The sequence below is a fragment of the Ictalurus furcatus genome, chromosome 13 (genome assembly GCF_023375685.1).
Source record: "Ictalurus furcatus strain D&B chromosome 13, Billie_1.0, whole genome shotgun sequence".
NCBI classification, from domain to species: domain Eukaryota; kingdom Metazoa; phylum Chordata; class Actinopteri; order Siluriformes; family Ictaluridae; genus Ictalurus; species Ictalurus furcatus.
The window spans coordinates 26,755,954-26,770,263 of record NC_071267.1 but is presented as its reverse complement, the minus strand read 5'-3'; the positions used below and the strand labels follow the sequence as shown (position 1 = coordinate 26,770,263).

Below are 14,310 nucleotides of genomic sequence, written 5' to 3'. Positions count from 1 at the left end.
TTTAAGAAGGAAAGAAAAAAGGGGGGAAATAATCAGTAATAATATTTTTTTGACAACTTTAAATATTTAGTGTGGAATTTCAAATCAGCTACTACCCATTTATTAGGGTTTTACAGGAAAAAAAAAAAAATCAAAATGTTCTTTAGAAATGATGCCGATACTTTGATTTAACCTGCAGAATAATAAAGTATTTTAAAATATTTTTTTTATATTTAAAAATTGCACTATTTTTAACTAAAAACAACCAAAACCAGTGTCTCTCATATCAGGACTTAAAACATGTTTAAGATCTAAAACATCACACTGCAGATCTTTAATAAATGTATTACATTCTCCTGTCTGTGTGTGTGTGTGTGTGTGTGTGTGTGTGTGTGTGTGTGTGTGTATTGATGTATGATCTGTTTTTGCCTTGCAGGAATGGGAGATGAAGTCCGGCACGTAAACACTCACTTTCAGCTTCTTTATTATGATTGTTGTTATTATTATTATTATTATTATTATTATTTTTGTTTTCCTGTTTGTATTTATTTAAATTTGCATACGGAAGTGATTGAAAGCGCGTCGACTGAAGCCGAGACGCGTCACGACGCAGAAAACATCCGACTGTGAGAACAGGACCGGTCCCGGGAGCTCGCGTGTACATTATACCGTTAAAGCGTCATGTGGCGTAAACCTTTCTGTTTCGGGGTTTATTTCCTGTCCCATCAGCGCGGCCATTTCAGCCGTCGATAACGTCGAGCTTCTCGGCTCTGCCAGAAACCGCCATCCGACGTTTTAAGGGGAAGAAGAGGAAAGAAAAAGAAAAACACTTTGAAAGTATTTATTTGTAAATGTTCAAATGCAAGCCTTGCTCTATGTGTTTGTGTTTATATTTAAAGCTTTATACAGCGTTTTATTTGGCCTCATGCCAGGTCCCGACTTTTGTTTTCATTTTTTTTGCTTTGCTATTGAGGGTTGCTATTTTATATATATATATATAAATGCCAAGGAAAATCTGAGCTTTGTGATCATTGTTTAATTTCAGCACATGTAATAGGAACGCTGAAGAGGACAGTGTAGTAGAGGCGAGGCAGGGCGAGGCACTTTCTGTAAAAACAACTTGCTTGGAGGGATTTTAAAAACCTCCTACATTTAAAGGAGTCGTCTGTAATCCCTAAACCTCGTTTTAAAGCCTACAAATGGTAAAACTGCTGTTAACACTAGAGTAAAGAGCAGTCCCTCCAGGATTTCGCCATTTCTCAGTCACAGAGATGAACGCAAAACTCCGTAATATTCGAGAGGAGCGTGCGATCTGTCAAAATCGCCAGGATGAGATTCAGGATGAGACGCGTCACGTGACTGTAAAAAGGTCTCGTTCAACAACACACGAAGACATCGCTGCGAAAGGGCGTGCGGAACGATTTCGTGCGATAGCCATTCCGCAGACTCGAGCAGTTCTCCGCAGAAAAAGCACAAAAATCTCCGCAGATTCCGCATCGCAATTTTCTTTTTAAAAAATGCCGCAGCAGAATCAAGCATTTTTTATTTTATTTTTTTATAATTACGTTTAGATCATGCACCGTACACGTCGCTGTGTAAGTTGTCACCATGGAAACGATAACGTATTAGAACGAGCGCGTTAAATGTGAACGTAAACTTTCCGAGCTGCCGTTATGGAAAATCAGTCGACGCCTTCAGACCAATCGCAGTCCAGAATTCAGCAGCGCTGTGGTTTAATGTCTGATCTCTGACCCTGTGTAGCGGCGTGGCAAACGTGGGGGCGGTGCTAAAACGTTCGTTACGAGGTAATATCGAGGTTTCTTGAGGTATGTTCTTTAAAGAAGTATACAGACAAACTGCAGCTTTAAACGCTATAAAAACACCGCGTGTCATCCCGATGTCAGAAAAACGTGTCCCTGCTCCGTCTACAAGTTTCTTCTGCTCACGTCGTCGCCATGGAGATTAGCGTTACGACGGCTGTCCTCCGTGCTACAGCTTTATGGTTTGATCAGACCTGTATTATGTTTTGTTTCACTGGTGCTTTAGAGTCATCGCTTAAATCTGGTGAGATTAACAGAGTAACACTCGGTGCTTCGTATAGAAAGAAGAAATAAGCGACTTTTAGAGACTACTGCCAGCGTACTCACACTCCAGGCACATTTATTATTATTATTATTATTATTATTATTATTATTTTCCAAACTCACCTGGTTTCTTGTGTGCTTCTCTTGCGATTTTTTTATTTAACAAACACACATTTTAATCAAATGTAAATATACTCTTATTTGGGGTTTTTCACTGATGTCAGTCCCGTGAGTCTGCAGTCCGCCTGTGTGAGGGGAAAGAGTTCGTACTGTCGTAGGAGTAATACTCGAGTGACGTTTCTTTCAGCCTCACCGACGAGTAAACGTGTTCTGTCTTCCTGAAACGTCTTCGATACGAGTAGAGCGTCTGTCTGTCTGTCTGTCTGTCTGTCTGTCCCTCGCACACAATAAGAGACCAGCGATGTCATAAATGTGAACCGTAATAAGTATTGTTGGGGAGTGGGAAGGGTCAGAGGTCAAGGTTTTGGGGTTCAGGGGTGGGTGGAGGGTTTTAGGGTTTAAAAAAAATTTTTTTTTTAAAAAGCAACTTTGTTTTTTGCACCTTAAAGACTTTTTCTACTTTGTTGTTACTTTGCTTACTGACTGTTGCTGACTCGGCGACAAAAACGTTGTACACAGAAATAAATACTGCATTCAAGCTTGATGTGTTTGGGGTTTTTTTTTTTTTTGTATCTGCACCACACACACACACACACACACACACACACACACTTTTTACACACTTCATATACAGTATTCCCAAGAAATGACTAACACAACACTAACACTTTTTGCAAACGCAAATGAATATGCATGAGTATGCAAATTAGGGACGGCCCCATCCAAGTATTATTTGCTAAACATATCCCGGATATACCACTAAACACTGTATATATCTGTTTCGTATTATTGCAGTGGTTCACACCAAATCGTTATAAAGTTTCCCCATGCCTTGACTCTTTTTTTTTTTTTTTTAAATTCCAGTTTTAAAAAATATAGGACCACTGTAATATTTGAACATTTTATTACATCAGAAACAAACATGTGTGTAACATCGGTGAGTTAAAAACCAAAGGAATATTCCTCGCACTGACCCACCAGTCCAGTGGGGAGTGTTGTGTTGTCATAGTGTATGAAAGCAGGAAAAAGGGAAAAAAAACTTCCCGCCGTCATCGTGATTGTTGTCATGAACCGCATCTCAAATCTAAAACGCCGGTCTTACGTTCAAATGGATTTACTAATCTAGAAAAGTCCGAAGACTGGTACACAAAACGAACCTTTTGGTGAGTTTGAAACGTCAAACCCTGACTGTGATAGGAAACCCGGGTCAGTGTTAGTGCTCAATAACGGGCTAGAATACCACATGAGTATTTGAGATTTAAAACACAATGCTAGTTTGTTTAGCTAGCTTGTTTACTTTCCATTTTTTCTTTTGCTGAACCACTCTAGTGCATTGTCATTGTCTAGGATAGTGAAAAAGACTAAAATAACACACTTTAATTGAAACATGGCTAATATTTGAAATCGTTGCTATATTTCTAAAAGATGCGGAAAATCCAGAAGTAGAAACGTCAGCATGGTGTGTTCCTTAATCTCTGCTACATCACTCCAGTTCCTAATCAGTCTCAACTAGAGATAAACAACAACTCAAGTTTCCGAATACTTCTTTCCCCTCACTGAAAGCTTTGTCATTTGTTAGCTAGTTAAATTTGAGTAAAAGAGTAGTAGCTTGCTTGTGATTTGCGTGTCCCATTGCTAATGTTCATTAGCATTCGTTCTAAAATTGTTATTAAGAACGATCGAATTAGCAAGACAGATTGTAGGACGGTCTGAGTTAGCGCAATATTACCTTCATGACAGCTGGATCCGACATCATGAAGCTTGCTGTCAGCTCTCGTCATCGGTTAAAGATATTTACCTTATTACTCTTGAATACTTGAATGTTTTTAAACTGACTTTCAGTAAATTGTCCATTCCGTACTTTTACTTGAGTAATATTTTCACACTGAGCCGTACTTTAACTCCCCCCCCCCCCCCCACGATATATTTTAAACTGAGCCACATGGTCTTAGTTTTCATTTGTAATATCCATGTAATTACAAGCAAGCTCCACCAGGAGGCAGGTCAGAGCTGGAGAGTTCCAGCACAGCAGGTCTCCATGTCCACTTTGGGGATGGAGAGAGAAGTGGAGTTCTGAAAGACATCCATAACGAGATGTTTCTTCAGGCGAGGACTGAAGGGGAGGGGGAGGGGTGTGAACCTCATGTGGGCAAACAAGTCCCACGTCTCCACAAAAACACCGGTACAGAGATCAAACACGCAGCACAACTAAAGCTTATTTTGTAGTAAAACACCGTATACTTTCATATGAGCCATTAACTACTACTACTGTGGAGTCTGGCATCACAAATAAATTCGATGCTGAACACGGGCACGCCCAAAACAGGCGTGAATACAAATTTTGGACTTAGTAAATAAAAATTTTGGAGGAATAGTCTACTTTGGAACATGCTGTTATAGGAAAACAGTTCAGGGTAAGTTCAGCAATAACTCAACACTTAAATAACACTTAAAATGTGAAGACATTAGGGATGAAATTTTGGGATTAATTATGCGACAATAGCCTACAATAGGCCTACAGTTTGACTCATTTCTTGACAATTTGTCTTTTTTCCTTACAGTAACAAGACTGGATGTTAAAATACATTCGCACTAAACGACTTTCCTCCATTTTGCATGTTAAAAATATTCTTTTTCTATACATCAAATCACAAAACTGGTGAAATCGCATCGCTTACGAGTTCTGTATCACAATTTTTAAAAAAATTTTTTTTTTTTGTAATGCTCTATCGTCCACTTTTATTGCAGATGCTGCGTTTTTCACCAGTAGGGGGCAGCATTCCCACACATCTCCTTCACACGTGTATGACTTCTTTCTTTCTTTATTTATTTATTGATGCGTGAGGAGTGTGAGATATTAGACGAGACTGTAATAAGAGCCTCCATATGTTAGACTCGATTTATTTTAATACGCAGTGATTTGGCTGTTCCGAAGTGTTGCGTTTTATCATGTGAGAATTAATAACTGTGTGTGTGTGTGTTATTGTAGACAGGACACAGCGGGTCAGGAACATTTTCATACCTTAACACTTCACTGTTAGAGAAGAGCCCAGGGTCATCCCGGGTAAGCTTTATAATCTTCACACCGTGTGTGTGTGTGTGTGTGTGTCCTGATTAGTGTGTGTGCCTTTATGTGGTGTAAATGTGCTATCACTTCTGTGTGTGTGTGTGTGTGTGTGTGTGGTTCTGCCACAGGACAAGAGACATTTCACAAGCTGGTGAAGATGCTCGAAGGAAAGAAGACAGATAAGGTGCGTTTTTCCTGGAGAAATGGTTTACTAAACTCTACAGTACGAAAAGAAAAATTCATGCAGGTTTTATCGGCGCATTATGATTCTCTCTCGGAAGATTTTACATTGACGCACAACGTGTGACGTGTCCTTTTACTCTCTGATTACAGTAACAACTACGAGCTCCGGATAAAAGCGTCTGCTAAAGTGAATGAATGTAAATGTAAATGGGTAATAAACTGAGCGTTAAAGTAAAACTCCACTTTGAAAGACATTAAATATGATCATACTGAAATATCGCAACATCGCAATGACGCAGTAGAGATCCGGATCGATCTGGTGTATGTGATGACGAGTGCGATGGCGGTGTTAGCATGAAAGCTTGAGATGCTAATCTATTTGAGATTACAGAGCGTGCAGATTGACGAGGTGAGAGAGCTGGACAGAATAAAGCACTAAAGCGCCGCCGTAACGTAAGAAATCGTTCACCGAACGTCGAAACAGACCAACCCTATCGTACGTTGCTTCATTTTCTTCTTCAATTTGAATACCTGTTGCTGGGATTTACCCTGACTTTACATTTCTTACACTGTTATTCTTTAACTCAGCTGGAACAATAATTTACACAGTGAGTCTGAATCCAAAATGGATTCTTATTTACGGTTTGCACTCACTACCTAGGGGATAGCATAAATAATAATAATAATAATTATTATTATTATTATTATATAAACATATATAGACTTACAGAACCTGTTTAGTGTCCAATAAAATGTCGTTTGAGATTTAGCCGCAGAAAAGCATGACACAGAGAAGTGCCTGATGGACTTTTAGTTCCAGGACGCATCATTTAGTATTTTTTATTATTAAAGTAGTGATTTTTTTAAAAAATTATTATTATTATTAAAAAATGAAGTACTACCAGACTGCTTTTATTCAGACATTATTTACCCTTTTAAAAAAATTAAATATTAAATATCTAAAAAGATTTAATTAGCAACTAAAAGTGGAGCGTTAGATATTAAATATTCAAATATAGATCTTTTTTGTTGTTGTTGTTCTTTATTAGTATATTAGTAAATATTGTGAAAATCTGACTGACCGCTCTAATGGAAATATTTTCATTTAAATTTTTTTTAAATAATGTATGGAAATGATTCTATTCGGTCCCTTCGGGATTTTGCGATTTTGCAACTGCAGAAATTAAAATCTAGGAAACGTCGCATTATTCGGAGGAGTTCGTAGATTTTTCGAAAATGACCGCAGGTTTTCTACAGATTCGGGCCGAGACGCGTCGTGTGACGTCGTCAATTCCGTGCGATCGCGATTTCGCCGATTCGAGTAGTTTTCCTCAACAACAAAAAAAAAGCACGAAAAACTCCGCAAGTTGCATCGCAAATTTTTTTCAAAAGCCGCGGCAAAATCGAGCTTTTTTAGCCGCGATGATCCCAAAACGCTGTGCGTAATCCCGTACGGACCGCCTATTATGTTTTAAAAGTGGCAAGAAAAAGCAGTGTCGTCTAGATTTGACTTGAAATGGAATTGAGCTGCGAGAGCAGTGGAGATTTCCACTCCAATACACACGACAGTCATCTCAGTCAGTACCTATTGAGCTTTAACATAAACTTCAAACTCCATCTTGGACTGTTTTTCGCTTTCTTCCAAATTTACAGTTCCTGTCTTTCAGCTGTCCTTTTCCCAGGCCAACCTGTCCATCTGTCCCTCGGCCAAGCTTTCCATGGAACTGAAATGTCACAGACCTGCCAGTGTTTTGTCTTTTTTCGCTGTTTTTGATTCCTGGAATATTCCAGAGCTTTTTCATACTGACACAGGGTGCTGCTTGGAAGCGCGATGGACATATGCACCTTAAATCTTTTTTCATTTTGGATAAGAGAACAGATCGAAATGCACATGGACACGTTTCATCCTGCTTTCCTTTTAAAGTACAGCGCCCGCCATTAATATTGGCACCCTTGGTAAATATGAGCAAAGAAGGCTGTGAGAAATTGTCTTTATTGTTTAACCTTTTGATCTTTTGTTTAAAAAAAAAAAAAAAACTCACAAAAATACTCTGCTCTCATGGAGATCAGACAATTGCAAACACAACACAGGTTTATACAAAAAATAAAATCTTTGTTAAATATAGGTGTGCAACAATTATTGGCACCCTTTTAGTCAATACTTTGTGCTAGCTCCCTTTGCCAAGATAACAGCTCTGAGTCTTCTCCTATAACGCCTGATGAGGTTGGAGAATACATGGAGAGGGATCTGAGAGCGTTCCTCCATACAGAATCTCTCCAGATCCTTCACATTTGGAGGTCCACGCTGGTGGACTCTCCTCTTCAGTTCACCCCACAGGTTTTCTATGGGGTTCGGGTCAGGGGACTGGGATGGTCATGGCAGGACCTTGATTTTGTGGTCAGTAAACCATTTTTGTGTTGATTTTGATGATGTTTTGGATCATTGTCTGCTGGAAGATCCAACCACGGCCCATTTGAATCTTTCTGGCAGAGGCGGTCAGGTTTTCATTTAATATCTGTTGATATTTGATAGAGTCCATGATGCCATGTATCCTAACAAAATGTCCAGGTCCTCTGGCAGAAAAACATCCCCAAGACATTAAAGATCCTCCTCCATATTTAACCGTGGGCATGAGGTACTTTTCCATATGGCTACCTCTCTGTGTGCTCCAAAACCACCTCTGGTGTTTATTACCAAAAAGCTCTATTCTGGTTTGATCTGACCATAGAACCCGATCCCATTTGAAGTTCCAGTAGTGTCTGGCACACTGAAGACGCTCGAGTTTGTTTTTGGATGAGAGTAGAGGCTTTTTTCTTGAAACCTTTCCAAACAGCTTGTGGTGATGTAGGTGACTTCAGATTGTAGTTTTGGAGACTTTCTGACCCCAAGACACAACTAACTTCTGCAGTTCTCCAGCTGTGATCCTTGGAGATGTTTTATCCACTCGAACCGTCCTCTTCACAGTGCGTTGAGACGATATAGACACACGTCCAATTCCAGGTCGAGTCATGGCATTTCCAGTTGACTGGAACTTCTTAATTATTGCCCTGATGGTGGAAATGGGCATTTTCAATGCTTGTGCTATTTTCTTATAGCCAGGCCCCATTTTGTGAAGCTCAACAACCTTTTGTCGCACATCACAGCTATATTCCTCGCTCTTACCCATCGTTATGAATGATTAAGGGAATTTGGCCTATGTGTTACCTCATGAATGTGTTACCCCTGTGAAACAGGAAGTCGTGGTTGAACAATTTCCTGTTCCTAGTCACCCAGGTGTGCTAAAAGATCAAAATGTTAAACAATAAAGACTTTTTTTTCCACTGGCTTCTTTGCTCACATTTACCATATAAGGGTGCCAATATTAGTGGAGGACTCTGTAAATGCATGTCACGCCTTGCTCACACAAATCTGTGTTTCCATCACTGGTTTAGGACTTGTGCTGCTTTTTATCTCTGGGATGTCTTTCCGTAAGATCACAGCTCAAGAGAGTACTCACCACCTCTTGGTTAGGATGAAATAAGCAATTTTCCTTCTTATCCTTATCCCGTAAATAAGGATTTGGAGCTTTAATGATTCATGACATGACCAGAACAGCTTTAATGATCCATGACATCGACTCTGGAACTGTACTGGAGTGATGATGAACACCATTCTTCCGAAAGACTTTCCCTCAGTTGATGTCTTGATGGCGGTGAATCTCGAGCGCTGTCTGAGACGTCGTTCCAAAATCTCCACTAAGTGTTTAACTGGATTAAGATCTGGAGTCTGAAGGTCGTAACATGTGATTTATATCATTTTCATCCTCATCAAACCATTCAGTGAGCCTGGGATGGGGGCGGAGTCAGCCTGGAAGAGGCCACACCCATCCGAATGGAAACGTTTGAGATACAGACGAGATTTAGGTTTGATTTGCGATGTCACGTCTCTTTCCCCCTATAGCGTAAAAGAGTTTTCCTTTAATTTGTCATGTGTCTGTATATCGTTATATAGATTTAAAGGAAGGCTTTTTATAGATCAGACTTTTCTGAGTCTTCTCCGTCTGATCAGCGCTGACCGCTGAGAGCGAGCGGAAAATATGTCCCAACCTACGAGGGATCTTATGATTCAATAAAAAATTTATGGAAAAAGAAAAAAACAAAACCAGGGAACGCTCTGAAACTATTTTTAGCGTGTAGCTTTGCTTGGAATGAAGTGGAAGGATTTTTAAGTATCAAAAAAACAAATCGTGAAAGAAGAACCGCAGAAACACAGCGTCCACGATACACACTGTCTCTTTCACTTACAATGTTAGACTGGGTTTCCATTTTCTACTAAAATCTGCTGTAACGCTGTTTTCTTCAACGGTTTTACCTCAGAAACAGATCTGTATCTATATCAAAGACTCTTAGTTTTATCACTATCAGTGCCCGTCACAAAAGACAATAACGACAAAGAACAAAGAACAAAATGATGGTTAAAGATGAAAAAGAAATAAATAAAGGTTTTCCTCTATAGACCTAACCCTTTATTAACTAACAGTATTAACAAGCTCCTCTCTGATTCTAACTGATGCTTTATGAAAGACAGTGTGTTAAACCTGTAGATAAATAAAACCTCGAATCGCTGCAAGCTTCGAGGTCCTGAGTACGCTCCACGATCCCACGTTTTTTTCTTATCGTATCTTATTCTGTATCTTAAAGATGCCATTTTGAATGTTTGAGTAAAGTTTTTATTACATAACAATCTGTAACAATTATGTAGTTTTAAAGACTCCTTAGAAATTGGATCTGTGCTACTTATTTATATACAGTACAGGTTTTTGTTGAAAATTTTCTGGCCCTGAAATTAACTCCGCCCCCAGCTGAAATGAAGCCCACTTGCCCCACTCTTTTTTAAAAAAAAAAATATATATATATATATATTTTTTTTTAAGGTAACTCATGAAGAATACTGGATGTAGTTCGGACTGGGAGGTTGGGTCGGATAGGGCAAGCGAAGGTTTGTCATGTTTTATTGTAAGTGCTGTTCATTTTCCAGGCACCAGAGGATTCTACACAATACACATTACATACTGCTGCTTTAATGAGAAATGTTTAAAGATTTTTGACTGACAGTGTAGCTCTCTCTCTCTGTGTCTCTCTCTCTCTCTCTCTCTCTCTCTTCTGTTACTCTCTCCATCACTGTCTATTTCTCGCTTTCTCTCCCTCTCTCTCTTCTGTTGCTCCCTCTACTGCAGTCTACCTCTCTTTTTCTCTACCCCATCTCGCTCTCTTTCTTTTCCCACTCACTCTCTCTCTCTCTCTCTCTCTCTCATCACTCTTTCTATCACTGTCTATTTCTCGCTTTCTCTCCCTCTCTCTCCCCTGTACTTATCATCTTCTTACCAACAAAATAATGAACCAAAATAATAAAAAATGAAATAATAATGTGACCGATTTAATACTGTCTGGTATTTTGGTGAAATTGATTTAAAAATGTCTTGGTACTTACCCACATGTTACCTAAATAATGACCCGGGAGCTTGGAGTTTGTACAGCACACTTCCCTGGTTAATCCCATGAAGTCATGAACTGTAAAACAAACACATTGTCAAACTTTAACCAGAATTATACTGAAAAAAAAAACCCTAATTATTGATTTTAAACTGCTGTACAGGAAGTGTGAGCACTGTGCTTGGATGATTTCTGGAACAGACCTGAACATAAACCTGATCATGTGACTGATCACATGGGTGTTTACTTTACACCCAGGTGATGAGCAGCGTAGGTGTGTGTGCTCGGTGGCCGAGTCTCTCATGTGCCTGGAGTTATGGAGATGGAGCGAGTGGCACATTTTTGGGCGAGAGAACAAATCCAATCCAACCGTGACTTTCTAGTCATGGCCATGACCATGGAGTGGAATTATATATAAATATATAAAGTCAGTTGATTTCGCTAGAGCTAATGTGTTTTGGTTGAAGGAGACGTTGCTGGAACATAATTTTGCCCTCCGCAATTCTTCACAACCCGTTCCTCTTTTCTCTCTTCATCCCTCTTTTCATCCGTCTCCTTCTCTCTCGGACGGTCCATGGTTTTTTGTTTTGTTTTTTGTTTTTTTTTGTCATTTGTTTTAACAGATGTTTGTGCTGGAACCCCCCCCCCCCATACACCCCTCACCCCACCCCCACCCCCACCACCATGACCACCATTTTTCCATCTTCTTTCTGTTTTCTGTATTCCTATTATCCTGTCATGCTTTTTTTTTTTTTTTTTTTTTTTTGAATAATAGAATCATGAAAATTTTGGCCCGCTGCTCAACTGATTTTATTGACTTGGTCTGCCCGGCTAAAAACATGTGGTTAAAGGGTTTATAAATCAAGCAGATTGGCACCAAAGATTTTTTACCATGCATGTAAAAAAAAAAAAAAAAAAAAAAAAAAAAAAAAAAAAAAAAAGCAGCAAACAATAGAGTGAAGAAGGAAAAATAGTTAGTGTCTGCACGTCTTTACCCGAAACAGCCGTGCAGAGCGAGCTGAATTTGACTTTTTCATAGTTTTCAGACAGGTTTTGGGCAGAAGTTCATCATGTTTTAGTATTTTATGTGTAAATTTTGCGTAATATATTGTAATTCCTTTTCCTGAGATTGAACTCTATCAGTAGCAACTGACACGACTGTAGTGACCGCTGGAGGATATTAGAAAGGTTTGCCCTCCTGTGAGCCTTTAGCATGTCCTGTTTATTGGTGTTCTTGACTTTATTTAGGATTAAATCAAAGTTTCTCACCTCAATGAAGCCCACCATATCAAAATAATCATTCTGATCTATATAATATTTCATTGTGGCTTATACATGTGTTTATTTGAGATTAAAACTTTATCTATCGGTGTACAGTCAGTCATTGATCAGGAGTGATTTCATGCTAAATGTACTGTATAATATCTAAAAAATTAAAAAAAATACCACCACCAACAACAAAACCACAAACATAATGGGTATGAGTTGTTTTTATAAGCACAAATGCTTTATAATGAAATACGGTTCAATATTTTTAGTGGAATGATGTGTTAATGCACTCTGACATCACTTCCCGTTATAATAAACTCACATTAGCACGAATTATAATGTAATTTACGTGTATTTACATGGGGTACATACTTCATATTTATATATTCATTTAGTATAATTTCAGTTATGAATACTTTTAAAGTATTATACTTCACCCAAAAAAAAAAAGAGAGAAAAGATCATTCTGTCATGATTTACTCCCCGTCGTGTCGTTCCAAAACTTTGTGACTTTCTTTCTTCTGTTGAACATAAAAGAACACACACACAAAAAATAGTGAGAACCAAAACTGCTCGGTTGCCAATACTCTTCGAAATATCTTCTTTCGTGTTCCTGAGAAGAAAGAAACGCGTGCAGGTTTGGAACGACGTGAGGGTGAGTAAATGATGAGACAGTTTTCATTTTGGGGTGAACCATCCCTTTAACTCTTGCAGATCAATAGAGTACGTTTCTATTTAAAAGGCGAGTATACGGTAAATAATAAATAATCTCATGAGTACTGTTGTTGCAGTGTAATTGTTTAGACCAACAAATCCATCATGGCACACCGTCATTCCCTGTAGCTGAAATACTGCTCCATAATAGTGTGCTACAAAACAAAGTGAAGTGCATTGTGGGTACCCACTTTATATAATTGGATACTAACAATAAACACGGCATTGTGGGATTTCATGAGCGCTCTTTATATACTCTAATAGCAAAAATGGGCACTATGTGGTGAATAACGAAGAGTTTTGGTGGACAAACCAAAAACAATCCTATAGTTGAAGGTTTATCTGTTTAGCTACTTGAATAAAAATTAAACTTATGAGCATAGTCTTCCTCTGTCCTGTTTAATTGAATCCTTGTTAGTGCGACCCAGTTTTAATTCAGGATGCTGGCTCAATTCTCCATATAATTTATAATGTATACAAACTTTTCACTGAATCTACTGTTATTTCACATTACCATGGATCTAAAATATTTCCAGAATTTATTTATTTATTTTCCACATATAATTTGATATACTGTTGTATATTTTCGAACGTCCCAAACTAATTATGAAGTTATGCTTTAGATTAAATCATTATACAACTTCGTGAATGTAACTCGCTCACGTTTTCTCACAGCTAAAGCATTCTTGTTCAAGCTGACCCGTGCAGGAATGCATTTCCAAGCCTCTGTGAGTTCTCTATTTTCCGTTACGGTACGTTGTGAATTCTGGAAAGGGTCGATGGAGATGTTTGCTCAAACGTATGCTCATACGCCGTCCTCGTATGCTTTCTATACCGGATGATGATCGCGTCAGGCAGCTGGATGGGTCCAGTAGCCATAGTGATACCTGTTATTGTGGTCAAACAGAAGCCTGATAGCGTTATTGTACATGATATGTCAATTTAGCATGACTGAATGAAAGTATTTGTTTAAATCTGGACATTTTATATGCGAATATGTGAACCAATCTCTATCTGCTGTATCCATAGTGTATGTGATTACTAATACTCTTATAGAGCATAACATTATACCCAATGTTTATAGTGCATACAGTATTTATTTGTTGGGTGTTTCCATGATTGTGGTGTCCTTGTAACTCATTTTTCAACCATGAATCCAAGAAAACATGATTTAATAAAAACAAAATAATTTCAATATCTAATTTTTACTAGGTTTCTTTTCTGACAGGCTGCAATTTGCTCTTAAATGAATAACAGGGTTGAGTTTTTAGCCAAAAGTTCGCAAATACACAAAAACGTGAACATTAAGGACACTGTAATGTTGCTAAAGTACACAAGTACTGGGACATACTGACACATAAGGTTACGAAAGTCACCGTAAACAAACTCCTCGGTGCATTTCGGCTTTTCTTCGACGATTAT

At 38.5% G+C, this 14,310-nt stretch overlaps 1 protein-coding gene and 1 long non-coding RNA gene across 5 annotated transcripts in view; one reads left to right on the top strand and one right to left on the bottom strand.

The window, feature by feature from the left end:
- The window catches only part of afap1 (actin filament associated protein 1), an 84,381-nt gene extending 81,341 nt beyond the window's left edge, over positions 1-3,040 (top strand). For 2 of the 4 annotated variants that reach the window (XM_053639299.1, XM_053639301.1), the window contains one exon: positions 416-3,040. In XM_053639299.1, coding sequence (XP_053495274.1) covers positions 416-442 — 27 coding nt within the window. In that variant the 3' untranslated portion in view covers positions 443-3,040. The remainder of the gene's footprint in view (positions 1-415) is intronic. The other 2 variants (XM_053639298.1, XM_053639300.1) reach the window with 2 other exon arrangements.
- Positions 3,041-8,117: 5,077 nt separating this feature from the next.
- LOC128616663 (uncharacterized) overlaps positions 8,118-14,310 on the bottom strand; it is a 17,037-nt gene continuing 10,844 nt past the window's right edge. Inside the window, exon 3 of the long non-coding RNA XR_008387465.1 lies at positions 8,118-10,983. This is a non-coding gene — a long non-coding RNA (uncharacterized LOC128616663). The remainder of the gene's footprint in view (positions 10,984-14,310) is intronic.